This window comes from Fukomys damarensis, unplaced genomic scaffold, assembly GCF_012274545.1.
Source record: "Fukomys damarensis isolate Sample0158 unplaced genomic scaffold, DMR_v1.0_HiC HiC_scaffold_13, whole genome shotgun sequence".
In the NCBI taxonomy this organism is placed as follows: domain Eukaryota; kingdom Metazoa; phylum Chordata; class Mammalia; order Rodentia; family Bathyergidae; genus Fukomys; species Fukomys damarensis.
This window is the reverse complement of record NW_022900925.1, coordinates 12,383,577-12,397,582: the sequence shown is the minus strand read 5'-3', so window position 1 is coordinate 12,397,582 and position 14,006 is coordinate 12,383,577. Positions and strand designations below refer to the sequence as shown.

At 38.4% G+C, this 14,006-nt stretch overlaps 1 protein-coding gene and 1 pseudogene across 4 annotated transcripts in view; both read left to right on the top strand.

Moving 5' to 3' along the window:
* The window catches only part of Kiaa0753 (KIAA0753 ortholog), a 73,593-nt gene that overhangs the window by 48,921 nt on the left and 10,666 nt on the right, over positions 1–14,006 (top strand). For all 4 annotated transcript variants that reach the window (XM_010611339.3, XM_010611337.3, XM_010611340.3 and 1 more), the window contains exons 15-18: positions 1,432–1,620; positions 2,780–2,861; positions 8,006–8,126; positions 8,610–8,831. In XM_010611339.3, the coding sequence (XP_010609641.1) occupies positions 1,432–1,620; positions 2,780–2,861; positions 8,006–8,126; positions 8,610–8,831 (614 nt within the window). The remainder of the gene's footprint in view (positions 1–1,431; positions 1,621–2,779; positions 2,862–8,005; positions 8,127–8,609; positions 8,832–14,006) is intronic.
* Positions 10,646–11,865, top strand: LOC104853442 (annotated as a pseudogene).

Below are 14,006 nucleotides of genomic sequence, written 5' to 3'. Positions count from 1 at the left end.
TTTAATGTATGGTTTTTATTTAAGAATTAAAATTTATATATTATGTGGCCAAAAATACAAACAATTCAGAAAAAGTATAATATGAAAAGCTAAACCATCCCTCTAACAGATCAGATGCTGTTCTATAACAGCTTTCTTTGTATTTTGTTGCTTTTTCCATATCATCACATTGAGACCTTCTTTATTCTTCTTAGTGGCAGTTTTCCATTCTTTTTTTTTGGTGCTGGGAATTGAACTCAGGTCTTTGCGCTTGCAAGGCAGGCCACCAAACTGCTGAGCTAAATCCCTGGCTCTCTTTTCCATTCTTTATAGATGGAAAATATTACACAGGTAAACACACATGTCTCATTTTACTAGATCTCTTTGTTTGCTAAGTTGGCTAGATGTTTTGTAATTTCATTATATTGGCCAGTTATTTTTATTTCTTTAACTCTGATTAAGATTGAACATTTTTTTCATATCTTTATTAGTCATTAATATATTTTTTCTGCACACTGTTGAAACGGCTTTTTAAATTTACTATAGAAGGGCCGGGGATTTAGCTCAGTGGTTCTGCCACCTGCCTTGCAAGTGCAAGGACCCGAGTTTGATCCCTGATACCCAAAAAAAAAAAAATTACTTTAGAAGTAAACTTTCACTGTCTTATTTAATGCCAAGCACTGTGCTAAGTGTTCTAACAAACAAGTTCTCATGAAATCCTTTTAACTCTGAAATACAAAATTATTTCTGTAGTACAGATGAGAAGACTGTGGCCCAGAAAGGTTGATAAACTTGCCCAAAGTTGCAGGTTTGTGAGTGGACAAAACCATGCTTTAATCCCATGAATGTCTTATGCTTTGCCCCCCAGATTTTGTAAAAGACTCTTTCAGAGCAGACTATAGACATGTATTAAGGTCGGGAAAAATAAAATGCATATTATATATATGCAAGCTATATAAAACATTTTGTGAATGTAAAAGCTGTAAGATTGAAAAAGGCCAATTATAAAACTCTGAGTTTATAACCATAGAGTCTCAGGCAAAGACAGACAATCCTGATGTTTGTGATGTCATAAGGCTTTTACAGAAGCATTGACCCAAAAGGCAAAAGCCATGTCCCCTGGAGCGTGTGACATGTAAAATACATGTACATTCTGCTGAATATGGCAAAAGCAAGATATGTTCTACCAACTGGCAAACAGATGAAATGCTAATTTGCATAGACAATAATGGTTTTACACAGTCAATACTATCATTTTAATGACTGTGATAAAAACTGTATTCATGATAGTGCTTTTAATATTTACTGACTTAGGAGAGGTTAGTTTTTCCATAGAAACTCTGCCAGTTGGATCGTTACGCTGTTGGTTTATTATGATCAGCAATGATCTTATAATAAATTTCTCTCATTTCTTTGTGTCACCTTTCCATCCCTCCTTCCCTTGTTTTATAGAATACTGCAGTTAATTCTGAATGCCACAGAAAAAGTCATCAGCTGGATGACTTTTTGGAAGACACTGCTCATGAGCTCTGGGCTATGACTCATGATAAGAACTTGGGGTCAAAAACCTTACACACCCTAGGGGCCAGTAAGGACAGCCCAGACCTGGAGACCATGATGCTCCGAATGGAGGAAATGGAAGTAAGGTCGGGGGCTGCTGATATGGTTATCCACTGAGCACTCACCTCTGTTCTTTCTCACGTCTCTAGTGTTTAATATGTCAGAGTTATGTGGTTCTGCTTCTGAGTCCCAGCTCGGTTACCAACTAAGTGTATAACCTTATAGTCACTTTCTCTCATCTAATAAGTAAGGATTTTGAAAATAGAACGAGGCATCGAGATTCAGCATACTGTCTGACATGTAATCCACTTAGCGATCATTATTATTGTCCCCCTAACAGCAGTGATTTTGTGACTCCAAAACCACTGGGGTCAGGATTTAGTTCCACAAATGGGAGCATAGACTTGTTTCATCTGACAGTTTGTAAGTACTCTTCACTTGCTTCTTCTAGAAGCAAGAGTGTAATCTTCTCTAGAAGCAAGAGTGTAATATTCTCAAGTCACAGATAATATCAATTTCTATAATACTACTTTTAGAATGTTTTTCTCATAAAACCTCAGATCTCAGACATTACTCAACATAAGCCTTGGATTATTCAGAGCAGTTAAATTGAGACCCACAGTGAAAAAGTGATATGCCTCAGGTCACACAAAAAAATTGCTGGGAGTGCTAGGATGAGAATTCAAGTTTCCTGGCACCAAGTTAAGCATTTTCTTTTTAATTATTCTGTGATTAAATCTCATTTAGTTTTTGCTGCTAAATAGGAAAATTACACAGAAAATAAATTTTCGTTGATTTTTGAAATTTAAAGATACACATTTCCTTAGTCTGGCAACTGCTTTCCCTTTCTCGGGTATAACTGTCCAGGCCTGAGTTGTCCCCAGTAGTAGCTGCCAAGCACATCTGCTTGTTGAAATGTAAATTAATTAAAATTAGAACACAACTACAAGTGATTCGTAGTTCATGGATACTGTTTTAGACAAGGCACATAAAGAACATTTTGTCATCACAACAAGTTTTAGTGGACAGTGCTGGTCCAGATTGCAGCTATGTTAATTGCATTATTTTATTGTAGTCTTCACCTCTTGATCATGTCCTGATCTGGCAGTCCTGGTCTGGCAGATGCTCATTCCTAGCAATTTGTCTGTATTGATGGTGTCTCCTGAACTTTTCCATCCTTCCTAGGTCTGTTTTATAATGAAACTCATTTCTTCTCATAAATAAAACTTTTTTTTTAAAGAAATACCAGGAGACAGTTCGCCAAAGATACAGTAAAATTGTATACGCTGATCCTCATTTATGGATGCAGGAAGAAAGAAATGGTAGGTGTTTTCCCCGCTTTTCTCCCCAACTTTGTATTCCAAAACATTTCAAATATATAGAAAAATTGATTAAAATTATACAGTGAATTCTCATATACCCACCTTCTATGTTGTACAATTAATATTTTGCAATATGTACTTTTTCACTTATCTCTTTATTCTTCTATCCATTAGTTCATCATTTCTTCAACCCTGGCACTGAACTATACATCCCCAGCATTTTATTTTTCATTTTGAGACAGGGTCTTGCTAAGTTGCCTAGATGGGACTTGAACTTGTGATTCTTCTGCCTCTGCCTCCCAAATGCTGGGATTACAGGCATGGTTGCCACCACATCTGGCCTATCAGTTCATCATGTCTTTGCATTTCAAATGCATTTCAGAGTAGGCTGGGGATGTGGCTTAAGAGTAGAGTGCTTACTTAGCATGCCTCGGGCCCTGGGCTCAAACTTCAGTACCACAAAAGAAAAAAATAAAATAATCAAAGTTGACAGTTATCAGAACACTTCACCTCTAAATATGCAGCATGTACACCAGCTAGAGTTTAATATTTATGGTTCTTTTTTTTTCTGAGATAAAATTTGCATACAACAAAATGCACAGATCTTAACTGTCATTTGATAGGTAATGCTTATCAAGACATAGCACACATCACCACCTCAGAAAGATCCCTCATGCCCTTCCCAGTCAGTTCCCCACCACCAGGCTCTACTTGGTAAATGACTTTGATTATTCTGGAATTTCATACAAGTGCTATTGTAATTTAATTTAGCATAGTGTTTTGTAGATTTATTTATGTTGCTTATTTGCTGTTGCTACTTTAACAAATTTAAGTTTACAAACAAATTTAATTCATAGATTTAGTGACTTAAAACATAAATTTATTCTGTTGCCATTTTGGAGGTCAGAAGTCTGAAGTGAGTTTTACAGGGCTGAAATCAAGGTGCTAGGGGTGTAGGTAGTGCTTTCTGGAGCTTCCAGAGAAAATGTGTTCCTTAAATTTCTTCCAGCTTCTTAGATTGTTGGCATTCATTATCTTTATTACCCCAATCTCTGCTTCCATTTTCACATGGCCTTTTCCTCTTCTATAGTCAAATCTTCCTCCGTTTACTTATTATAAGGACACTATGGTCACATTTAGTGCTTGCCAGTAACCCAGGATAATCTCCCTATCTCAAGATCCCTAACTTAATAAAAGTCTCTTTTGCAATAAGGTGACATTCACAGGTCCCAGGGTTAGGATATAGACATCTTGTGGGGCCAGTATTCATTCCACCACACTTGAATCAGTAGTTCATTCCTTTTTACTGCTGTGATATACATACCACATGTCTTTTGTCAGTTTCCTATAGATTCATATTTGGTTGCTTATATTTTGGGGCTATCAGGAATAGATCTGCTATGAATATATTCATGTATAATTTTTGTATGGACTATAAATTTTTTGTATCTCTTGGATAAATACTTAAGACTTTCCAGGTCATGTGATTGGTGTATTTAACTTTATAAAAAATGGCCAAACCTTGGCCAAAGTGGCTATACCACTTAAGGTACCCATCAACATTCCTGTCTGCACTGAGCTTCACTTGTTCCATGTCCTTTGCCCCATTTTTGGTGGTATCAGCCTTTTTAATTGTAATCATTCTGGTGGGGATTTAGTGATATCTCATTGTTTTAATTTCATTTTCTTGTTGTTTCTTATGGGGGTGAGTACTAGAGACTGAACCCCAGTAATTTACTTTTCTTGAGTAGTAATGATACTTGCTACCTTTTCCTATGATTATTAGTGTTGTGGTTTGGATCTGGAATGTCCCCCAAAGCACATGCAATTAGAGACAGGGCATTTGGAAGGTGATTGGATCATGGGGTGTGATATTCATTCATGCATTAATCCGTGATTGAGTTCAGAACTAAATGTGCTTTTAAGAGGTGAGAAGGCCTTGTTGGAAGAAGCAGGCCAGTGGGCATGTGCCCCTCTATTTTCCTCCTCCCTTCTCTCTCCTTCCTGGCCGCCAAAACATGAGCAGCCTTCTTGTGCCAAGCCATGTCTGTAATTGAGTCAAAATAAACCTCTCCTCTAAGTTCCTAGCATGTAGTATTTTGTGCTAGCAATGACAAAAGTGACTAAGGCAGTAAACTACTTGTATATCATCCTATGTGCAGTGTCAAAAATTACTTGTCTTTTTAAAAAATTGGGTTTGTCTTTTTATTTTAGAATTGTAGGGCTCCTTTATGTGTGCTGGGAGCAAGTTCATGTCAAATGTATTGGCTTTTGTTGTTGTTGTTATTTTTTAATTTGCTCATTGGTTTTTGTTTTGTTTTGTTTTTTTGTCTTTTTGTCTTTGGTAGTGCTGAAAATCAAACCCTTGTGCTCTACCGCTAGCTCTATCCCCAGCCCTGTTTTGTTTTTCTGAAATAACAACTTTACAGAGATGTAATTCACATACCATAAAATGCACCCTATTATGTGTGTGGTTTATAGTTTTTAGTATATTCACATAGTTGTGCACTTATCACTTCTTTCTGAATTCCAGGACATTTTCATCATCCAAAAGGGAAACCTGTTATCCTTTAGCTCTTACTCCCCAGTCTTCATTTCTGACTCCTGGTGCTCACTAATCTGAGATAAATGTTTTGCAAATATTTTCCCCCTCTGTGGCTTCCCTATGTATGTTCTAAAAGGCATTAAATTTTTAATTTTGAGAAATCCAACATCAGTTTTTTCTCATATGTTTTTGGCGTTATATGGTCTAAGGAAACTTTACCCACCCTCAGGATAAGATTTTGTTTTGTTTTGTTTTCTTCCAGAAGCTTTATGGTTTTAGCTTTTATGTCTAGATCTGTGATTCTCTTTTGGATAAGGCTTTTTTTTTTTTTCCTTACCTGATGTCTATCCACATGTTCTAGCACTATTGTTGAAAAGACTTTGGCTTTTCTCCTCCACTTTTCAAAATTCATATATACACATTTTGGCTGCAATTGCTAGGCTACTGTCACAATTTTGGCTGGGAAGTATTAATCAAATTCCATCTGACTCATGCTTCTCAGTTATTGCCTTCCTCAGTGAAAGAAGGAGAATAAAATATGATTAAGTATTTACTTCCAAAGGAATTTAAGTACTATGAGTACTATACTTACTAGAATTGTAAAGAAAATTAGGGGTAGAGAAGGTTTACAAATGCATATGTCACATATAATTATTTTAAAATACGAGTTCAGAGTCTTATCTTGGAAAAAGAAATCTGTGTAAAATTTTGGCAGAAAGATGAGCCACCTAAACACAATATTAATGTGTTCTTCTTACACTGTGTAATTTTCAAGCAGAGTTTTCTGTTCCTGTTGTTCTTTTCCTTCTTTTCCTCCCAGCACTGCTCCAACCCTGGTTCTTATCCTCACAGAGCAAGCACCTGAGTATTCAAGGCACAGCTCATTGGATCCTACTTATGCAGTTCTTTTCCTAATGTAGGCTAAGCATCCTTAAGCTCAAAATCTAAAATGCAAAATACTTTCAAAGTTTATTGGAGTTTTAGATTTTCACATTAGGGAGATTTACCCAATTATGTCTATGCAAATATTGCAAAATCTGAAGATCTTCAAAATCTGAAACACAAATCCTAACCACTTAGGATAAGGGTACTTGACCTTTATCTCTGTGCTAGACTTTTGCTGCCTTCCTCCATTTTTTGTCTTTGAACTCCCACAGCACTTTCTAGCATGCTCTACCATGTGGTAGAGCTGTTTGTGAAAATGTCTTATCTCTTCCAACTGAGCCACAGATTCTTTGAGACCAAAGAGTTCTTCTTAGTCATGTCCTCAACTGCCTTCCGAAGGGGCCCTTCCAATCACTCTTAATCATTTTAGCCTCCTTCAGATGGAAACAGGAAAGGGAAACATTGAAGAGCAATTTGTTTCATGGGAGGTTTGGTTGACATCACATAGAAGACAGTCTTAGGGAGGATTTCTCATTCTTTCTTTTCAAGGAAAATTTAAATTATGGCCACTATCTAGGATTTTGCATAGATCCTAGGTGTGCAATGAAAAAGAGCTCTTTAGAATATTAAGACCGGAGGGCCAGGGATTTAGCTCAGTGGTTCCACCGCCTGCCTCACAAGCACAAGGAACTGAGTTTGATCCCCGGTACCAAAAAAACAAAACAAAACAACAACAAAAACACCTAATATTAAGACCTGAAATGAGTTTTTAGATATTTGTAATTTCAGATTATGAAACTATAATAAAAATCTTATGTTTCCACTTCTGCTTATTTGCTAAGTTGCATCATAAAACCAAATTTAAAGTGATCTTTGAATTGTACAGTATCTAATCTATATCTCTTAGGCTGATGAACAATTAAAAATTATACTCAGTTATATTTTTACAAAAGTTAACCCAGGCAGTCTGACAGTAAGAAATTATAAGCATATGAGTCAAAGAAAGTTATGTGACATTTAGATGGTCCCTACCAAGAAGGACAGATGAGCTTCCTACACTTGAAATACATTAGAAATGATCTAAAACTCTGAAGAGGTGTCAATCCTGCAAGTTGTAGTTAACAAATTAATGTTTTGACTATCATCACGCAGATTTTTTTCCAGCAGTGCCCAGAGACAAATTAAATCAGCTAATTAAGTGTTTAGGTGTGAGTGGTGTTTTTCTTAAATAATCAAAGCATTTAAAGGTCAAAAAATAAACTTAGCTGCTTCAGACTCCTTGAATGGGTAGCCAGTGCTAATGCCACTCAGCATAGTCTAGAGCCTTGAACAGACCTCCAGAAGTCTTCCTCGCAGCTGACAGAGGCTTGGAAAGGAGTTCCTTCTTTCTTAACACTGAGTCTTCATTGGTTTGTTTTTCTAACTTTTAAACTCACCTTTGCATTTAAAACAAGAGTACTTTTTCCTTTTGAACTGCTAGTTGTGTCCTTTATGCTTAAGAGATATGTGTGTGTTGGGGCCGGGGATTTAACTCAGTGGTCCTGCCGCCTGCCTCACAAGCACAAAGTCCCGAGTTTGATCCCCAGTACCTAAACAAAAAAAAAAAGAGAGATATGCATGTGACTTCCTCCTAGGTTATTGGCCATTAAGAGAACTCTTAAGACAGGCATCAGTTTTCATTACATGCTATCACTTTGTCCTTCTTCTTTTCTAGATCAGAAAACCCCAGCAGTAAATGAAAGGTCACTGCCTCCTCCTCTAATCAGGATCACAAAGGCAGCACTTGGCAAGGATCCAGCAGTTACCATCATGTTAGAAAAGCCCTGCAATGCCGAGTAGGTGTTAGGAACCTTGTCTGTTTTTGGGCTAGTTGGTTGTCTTTGACTTATTGAGTTCCAGGGTCCTTCAGTTTCCTTAAGACAGAGGGGCGTTCTTAGAGCAAGATCTGCAAACTCAGTAAAACTGTGGATCTGAGACGGACATTGAATGTGTTGCATCTTTGGGGACCTTTTGGTACTCAGCAACAGTCAGCTGGCTAGTCATATTGAGAGCATTACTTTGGTACATGTCGGTTGTGCTAGTTGTTTACTGCATGATTTGCTCTCAGAATTAGTGTAAGAAACAGTAATGCTTATGGGGTTGAGGATGAGCACAGTGAAAGGGGAATAATGAATAGTGACAAGATGTTGAGTTTTGTTCAATAGGAAAAAAAGAAATGAAGGAGAGCTTTTGATTTAACAAACCATCAGGGTAAATTAACAGTTCACTCTAGTTCACCAATGATTTTGAATGCCTTCATCCTCTTTATTTCTTTTCAGTTCCCTAGATGAAAGTGTAGAAACAGAGAGATCAGAGAGAAGAGAGACTCCCCTTCCCTCTGTTGCAGAAGACTCCCAGCAGAGGAAAGGCTGGACTCCCCTGTTTGTCCCACGCAGCATGCAGCACAGCATTGATGACTACTGCAGCCGGTTTGAGCAGTACCTCCGGATCATATCTCATGAGGCTGTAGGCTCCTTCAACCCATGGCTGATAGCTGAAAGGTCAGTGAAACGTGTCTGCGTCTGTATAGGAACCAAGTGCTAGATTTTAGACTTATAGAAAAGCTGGACAAAGGACTGGTGAAGGGCTTACGCCATGCTTGTGGGCCCTGGAGTTGCAGTGGTTGATTGGGCTAAAGGGCAATTTTTCTCTGTTAATTGAGACCATAAAGCATCATGAGCTTTGCCACCCCTAGAAGCACTCTGCAGCCTTCTCAGGCAGTATCTTAGCTCAGGCTGCCCTAAAATACTGCAGATTAGGGGACATAAACCATAGGAATGTATTTCTCACAGTTCTGGAGACTAAGAAATCTAAGATTAAGGTGTTTGGTGAATGTGCTCTTCCTGACTTGTAGACAGCTGCTGTCTTAAGTCCTCTCCTAGTAAAGTAAGTTCTTGCTTCTCTTCTTTTTCTTTTCTTTTCTTTAATTTTCTTCTTTGTTTGTTTGTTTGTTTGTTGAGACAGCTGTATAGTTCAGGCTGGCCTTGAACTTACTATGTAGCCCGGGTTGCCCTCAAACTCTAGTGATCATCCTGCCTCAGCTTCCTGAGTGCTGGGATTAGAGGCATGCACCAGCATGCCCTACTTCTTCCCCTTTTTAGAAGGTTACTAATTTCCTTTTGAGAGATTTTTATCTAGATTTAATTGCCTTTCAAAGGCCTCATTCCAAATATGATCACATTGGAAGTTAGAGCTTCAGTGTATGAATTTTGAGGTGTGGACATAAACTTTCAGTTCTGAAGTACAGAGGTATGACCAAGAGTTAATATAGAGCTATTTTCTTGTTGCTGGAAAGGTGACATCCCATCAAAGGACATAATATACTGCTGGGTGGGAAAAGGTCATGATGATGAAATCTTGGTTGGGGCCACACTTGCCTTTATAAGCAGCAAGCCTCTGGCTGCAGCATTTTTATCCACCCTTCTGTGGGTCATCTTTTCCAGGAAATGGAGCTGTGTAGCGTCAAAATATGATCCCACAGCTACTAAAGTTTGAAGAATGGATAATCTTTTATGAATACTATACTCTAAAACCATTCTTTTTAGAGAGAGTCAAAATTTAAATTCCTCATGGATATCATTTTATTAGAAACATGCAAGACAGAGTGACTCTTACCCAAATTCTGTTCCCAGCCTAAAAATAAATAAAAGCATGCAAAATATGTTTCATTATTGAGATAGGTAGTATTATGATTACATTTCTTCCTTAAACAAGTTTTTAAAATATTCCAGGAGTTAATAATTGCCTCCCTTTTTATTCTTTGCTTCTTCTTTTACATGTTTATTAACTTTCTGCATACACTAGCTAATAATCTGTTAATTTTCCTGATAAACAAAGATATCAGTTAGCCTTTTTTGCAGCAAGTTTGCTGTGAAAGCACAGGTGTTGCAAAAAAGCACCACTAAATCAAAGTCAACAGGGGAAAGTAAAAAGCTCATATCAATATCATAATCATCCTGACAGTGAATTCAGGCTGGTCTACCACTACAGGTCATCCAGTCTATAAATGTGGTGGCATTGACAAAAGAACCATTTAAAAACTTGAGGAGTCTGCTGAGAAGGGGAAGCTTTCCTTCAAGTACGCCTGGGTCTTAGATAAGCCAAAATTTACCATGAGTGTGTATCTTCATTGACATCTCCCTGTGAAATTTGAGAGCAGCAAGTATTATGTGACTATCGTTGATGTCCCAGGACACAGAACCTTTATCAAAAACTCAATTACAGGGCTAGGGATTTAGCTCAGTGGTGCCGTGTCATTCCTGCCTGGCAAGTACAAGGACCTGAGTTCAATCCCTGATACTGCAAAAAACAAAAAACAAAAAGCAAACAACAAAAAAAAACCACCTTGATTACAGGCTTGTCTCAGGCTGACTGTGCTGTCCTGATAGTTGCTGCTAGCGTTGGTGAATTTGAAGCTGGTATCTCCAAGAATGGGCAGAACGGTGAACATGCCCCTTCTGGATGTGAAACAACTAATTGGTGTAACAAAACAGATGCCACTGAGCCACCCTCCTGGAAGAAGAAATATGAGGAAATTGTTAAGGAAGTCAGAATGTATACATTAAGAAAATTGGCTACAACCTGACACAGCAGTTTTTCTGCCAATTTCTGGCTGAAATGGTGACCAACTGCTGAAGCCAAGTGCTAATATGCCTTGGTGGAAAGTCACTCATAAAGGTGGCAATGCCAGTGAACCCACACTGCTTGATGCTTTAGATTGCATCTGACCACCTATTTGATCAACTGACAAGCCTTTGTATCTGCCTCTCCGGGATGTCTGTGGGATTGGTAAATACTGTCTCTGTGGTTCACGTGGGGACTGGTGTTCTCAAACATGGCATGGTGGCCACCTTTGTTCCAGTGTCACAGCTGAAGTAAGGTCTGTTGAAATGCATCATGAAGCTTTGAGTGAGGCTCTTCCTGCGGACATTGTGGGCTTCAATGTCAAGAGCATGTCTGGCAAAAATATTCATTGTGGCAACGTTGCTGGGGGCAGCAGAAGCGACCCACCAATGGAAGCAGCTGGTTTCACTGCTGAGGTGATTATCCTGAACCATCCAGGCCAGATCACAGCTGGCTATGCCCCTGTACTAGGTTGTCACACAGCTCACATTCTTGCAAGTTTGCTGAGCTAAAAGATCCATCACTCATTGCCGGTCTGGTGAGAAGCTGGAGGATGACTCTAAATTCTTGAAATCCGGTGATGTCACCGTCATTGATAATGCTCCCAGGCAAGCCTGTGTTTATTGAAAGCTTCTCTGACTCTCCTCCTCTGGGTCATTTTGCCTTTCACAATGTGAGGCAAACAATTGTGGGTGTCATCAAAGCAGAGGACAAGAAGGCTGTTGGAGTTGGCGAGGTCACCAAGTCTGCCCAGAAAGCTCAAGAGGCTAAATGAATACTATCATTAATACCTGCCATTCCATACTTAGTCAGTGGCGGAAGACCAGTCTCAAAACTCTCTTCCAGTTGGCCATTTAAGTGTAATGACAACAGTGCCTTGCAAAACCTTCAGAAGGAAAGGGGAATGTTGTGTGGATCATTTGTTTTTTTTTGTGTGTGTGGCAGTTTTAAGGTTTTTTTGTGGGTTTTTTGTTTTTTGTTTTTTGTTTTGTACCAGGGATTGGACTCGGGACCTTGTGTTTGTGAAGCAGGTGGTGGAACCATTGAGAGCTAAATCCCCAGCTTAAGTTATTTTTTAAATCAACATTTTTTAATGGAAACAACTCAACCAAAAATCTGTCACAGAAGTTTAAGATCTATTAAAACAAAGTTTTATAAGAGAAAAATAAAATAGCAGTTAATCCCTATTTTTCAACCTCACCTCTGCTTTTTTTCTAGAGGGCCCTGTCCCTTCCTTCCACATTAATCTGGCCTGTCTTCACTTCTCTGCCAAGTGGCTCTCGTTCTGGGCCATATTGAGTGTGGGTTTCCTTCCTCCCATATTAGCTTCTTCACTTTTAGTGTCCGTGTCGGCCACTTTCTTGGTTTACTCTCTTGATATTCTTTATTCTGCTTTGGTATTGGAGGAAATTTCTTGAGACTTAAAAGTTTGTATCTCTTTTTATACTTGACTGATGATTGAGCTGAGGTTATTTTTTTAAATATTTAGTAGACTAGGATCAAATTTAGGGCCTTACACATGCTTGGCAAGCACTCTACCATTAAGCTATCACTCAGTCCTTTTAAAATTGCATCTTAAAGCTAGGCGTGGTGGTGCACGCCTGTAATCCCAGTATTCCGGAGGCTGAGGGAGGAGGATCGCTGTGAGTTCGAGACCAGCCTGGGCTACATAGTGAGTTCCAGGTCAGTTTCAACTACATAGTGAGACCCTGTCTCAAAAAAAAAAAAAAATTGCATCTTAAGACAGTTTTGCTAAGTTACCCAGCTGGACTTGCACTTGCGATCCTCCTGCCTCAGCCTCTGTAAGTAGCTAGGAATTACAGGTATGCGCCCCACATCTGACTGCACTGAGTTTTAAATTACTGGTTTATATTTTTTAAGGAATATACCTTCTTTCTTTTGTGGGGGTAGAGAAGAGATTGTCACTTAACTGCCAGAAGTAGGAGTGGAAATCTGTCAGTCTAACCACTCAGAGATATGCAGGAACAAGAAAACCTATTTTTGTTCTATAAATTTCCAACCAGTTTTCTATCCCACATCTTGCCCCACTTGAGCCTTTCTGATGTTTGTGGGCAGATCAGCTTGCTCATCCTTAGCACCCCTACAGACCCTTAGGTCTCAGCTTCCTCTGGACTTGCTCTTTTCTGCTCAGTGAGTTATGATTCTTCATGTGGTTTTTACTCTCTGAAAAATCTGACCATTTCTCATCTACTTTTGTCCTTTTCTCTTTATACATTGATGTATTTGTTTATCTATTTCCTTGTGTTTTGGTGGGATTAGGGGCAGGATCAGTGATAATCATTTTTGATGAAGCCCTCAGGTTAACCTAAAGTCTTAAATCTTGTCTTCAGTATAGGACCCTTCATTGTGATGATTGTGCCATTATTCCCAGGGGAAATACAGGATTACATTTCTTTTAGTATCTGGTCAACATTTTCATCAACTGATCAATACAGAGCCTTGTTTTATATTTCTGTTTAGATACATATATATTTGATTCATTAACATTGAATTACTCGTGACCAAAAGTGCAATAGCTTATACCTGAACAAAACTTACCTAACACACTGTCTTTGCAAGGCACACTACAGCCTTCCTTCCTGGACTTAGGAACATAACCTGCCAGCACTTAAGTACTACGCTGTATTGGATTGTGTTTTGTAAGCATATTCCTGAATTAGAACTGCACAGAAGATAACTACCAAAAAATAAAAAAGGACCAAAAGGGAAAATAAATGGCACTAAAGTTCTAATCATGAAGATTTTGATATATATTGATGCATAGGTTAATTTTAAACATTTTTCCATATAACTTTAATCTGCAGAAAAGCTAGAGAACAATTTCTCAGATGGTCACATGGCTGGCTTACTTTGCTACCACAAGAAGGAATTAAATGAACTTCTCTGGTGCTTTCTGTTAGAATATTCTTTAAGGGCAGTGTGTGTGTTCAGAAAAACAAAAATGGAAAGCAATTTTCTTGCATTTCTTGTCATCCTTTTAATATCCAAAAAAAATGCCTCAATCCTGTGTCAGTTTAAAAAAAAAGACTATA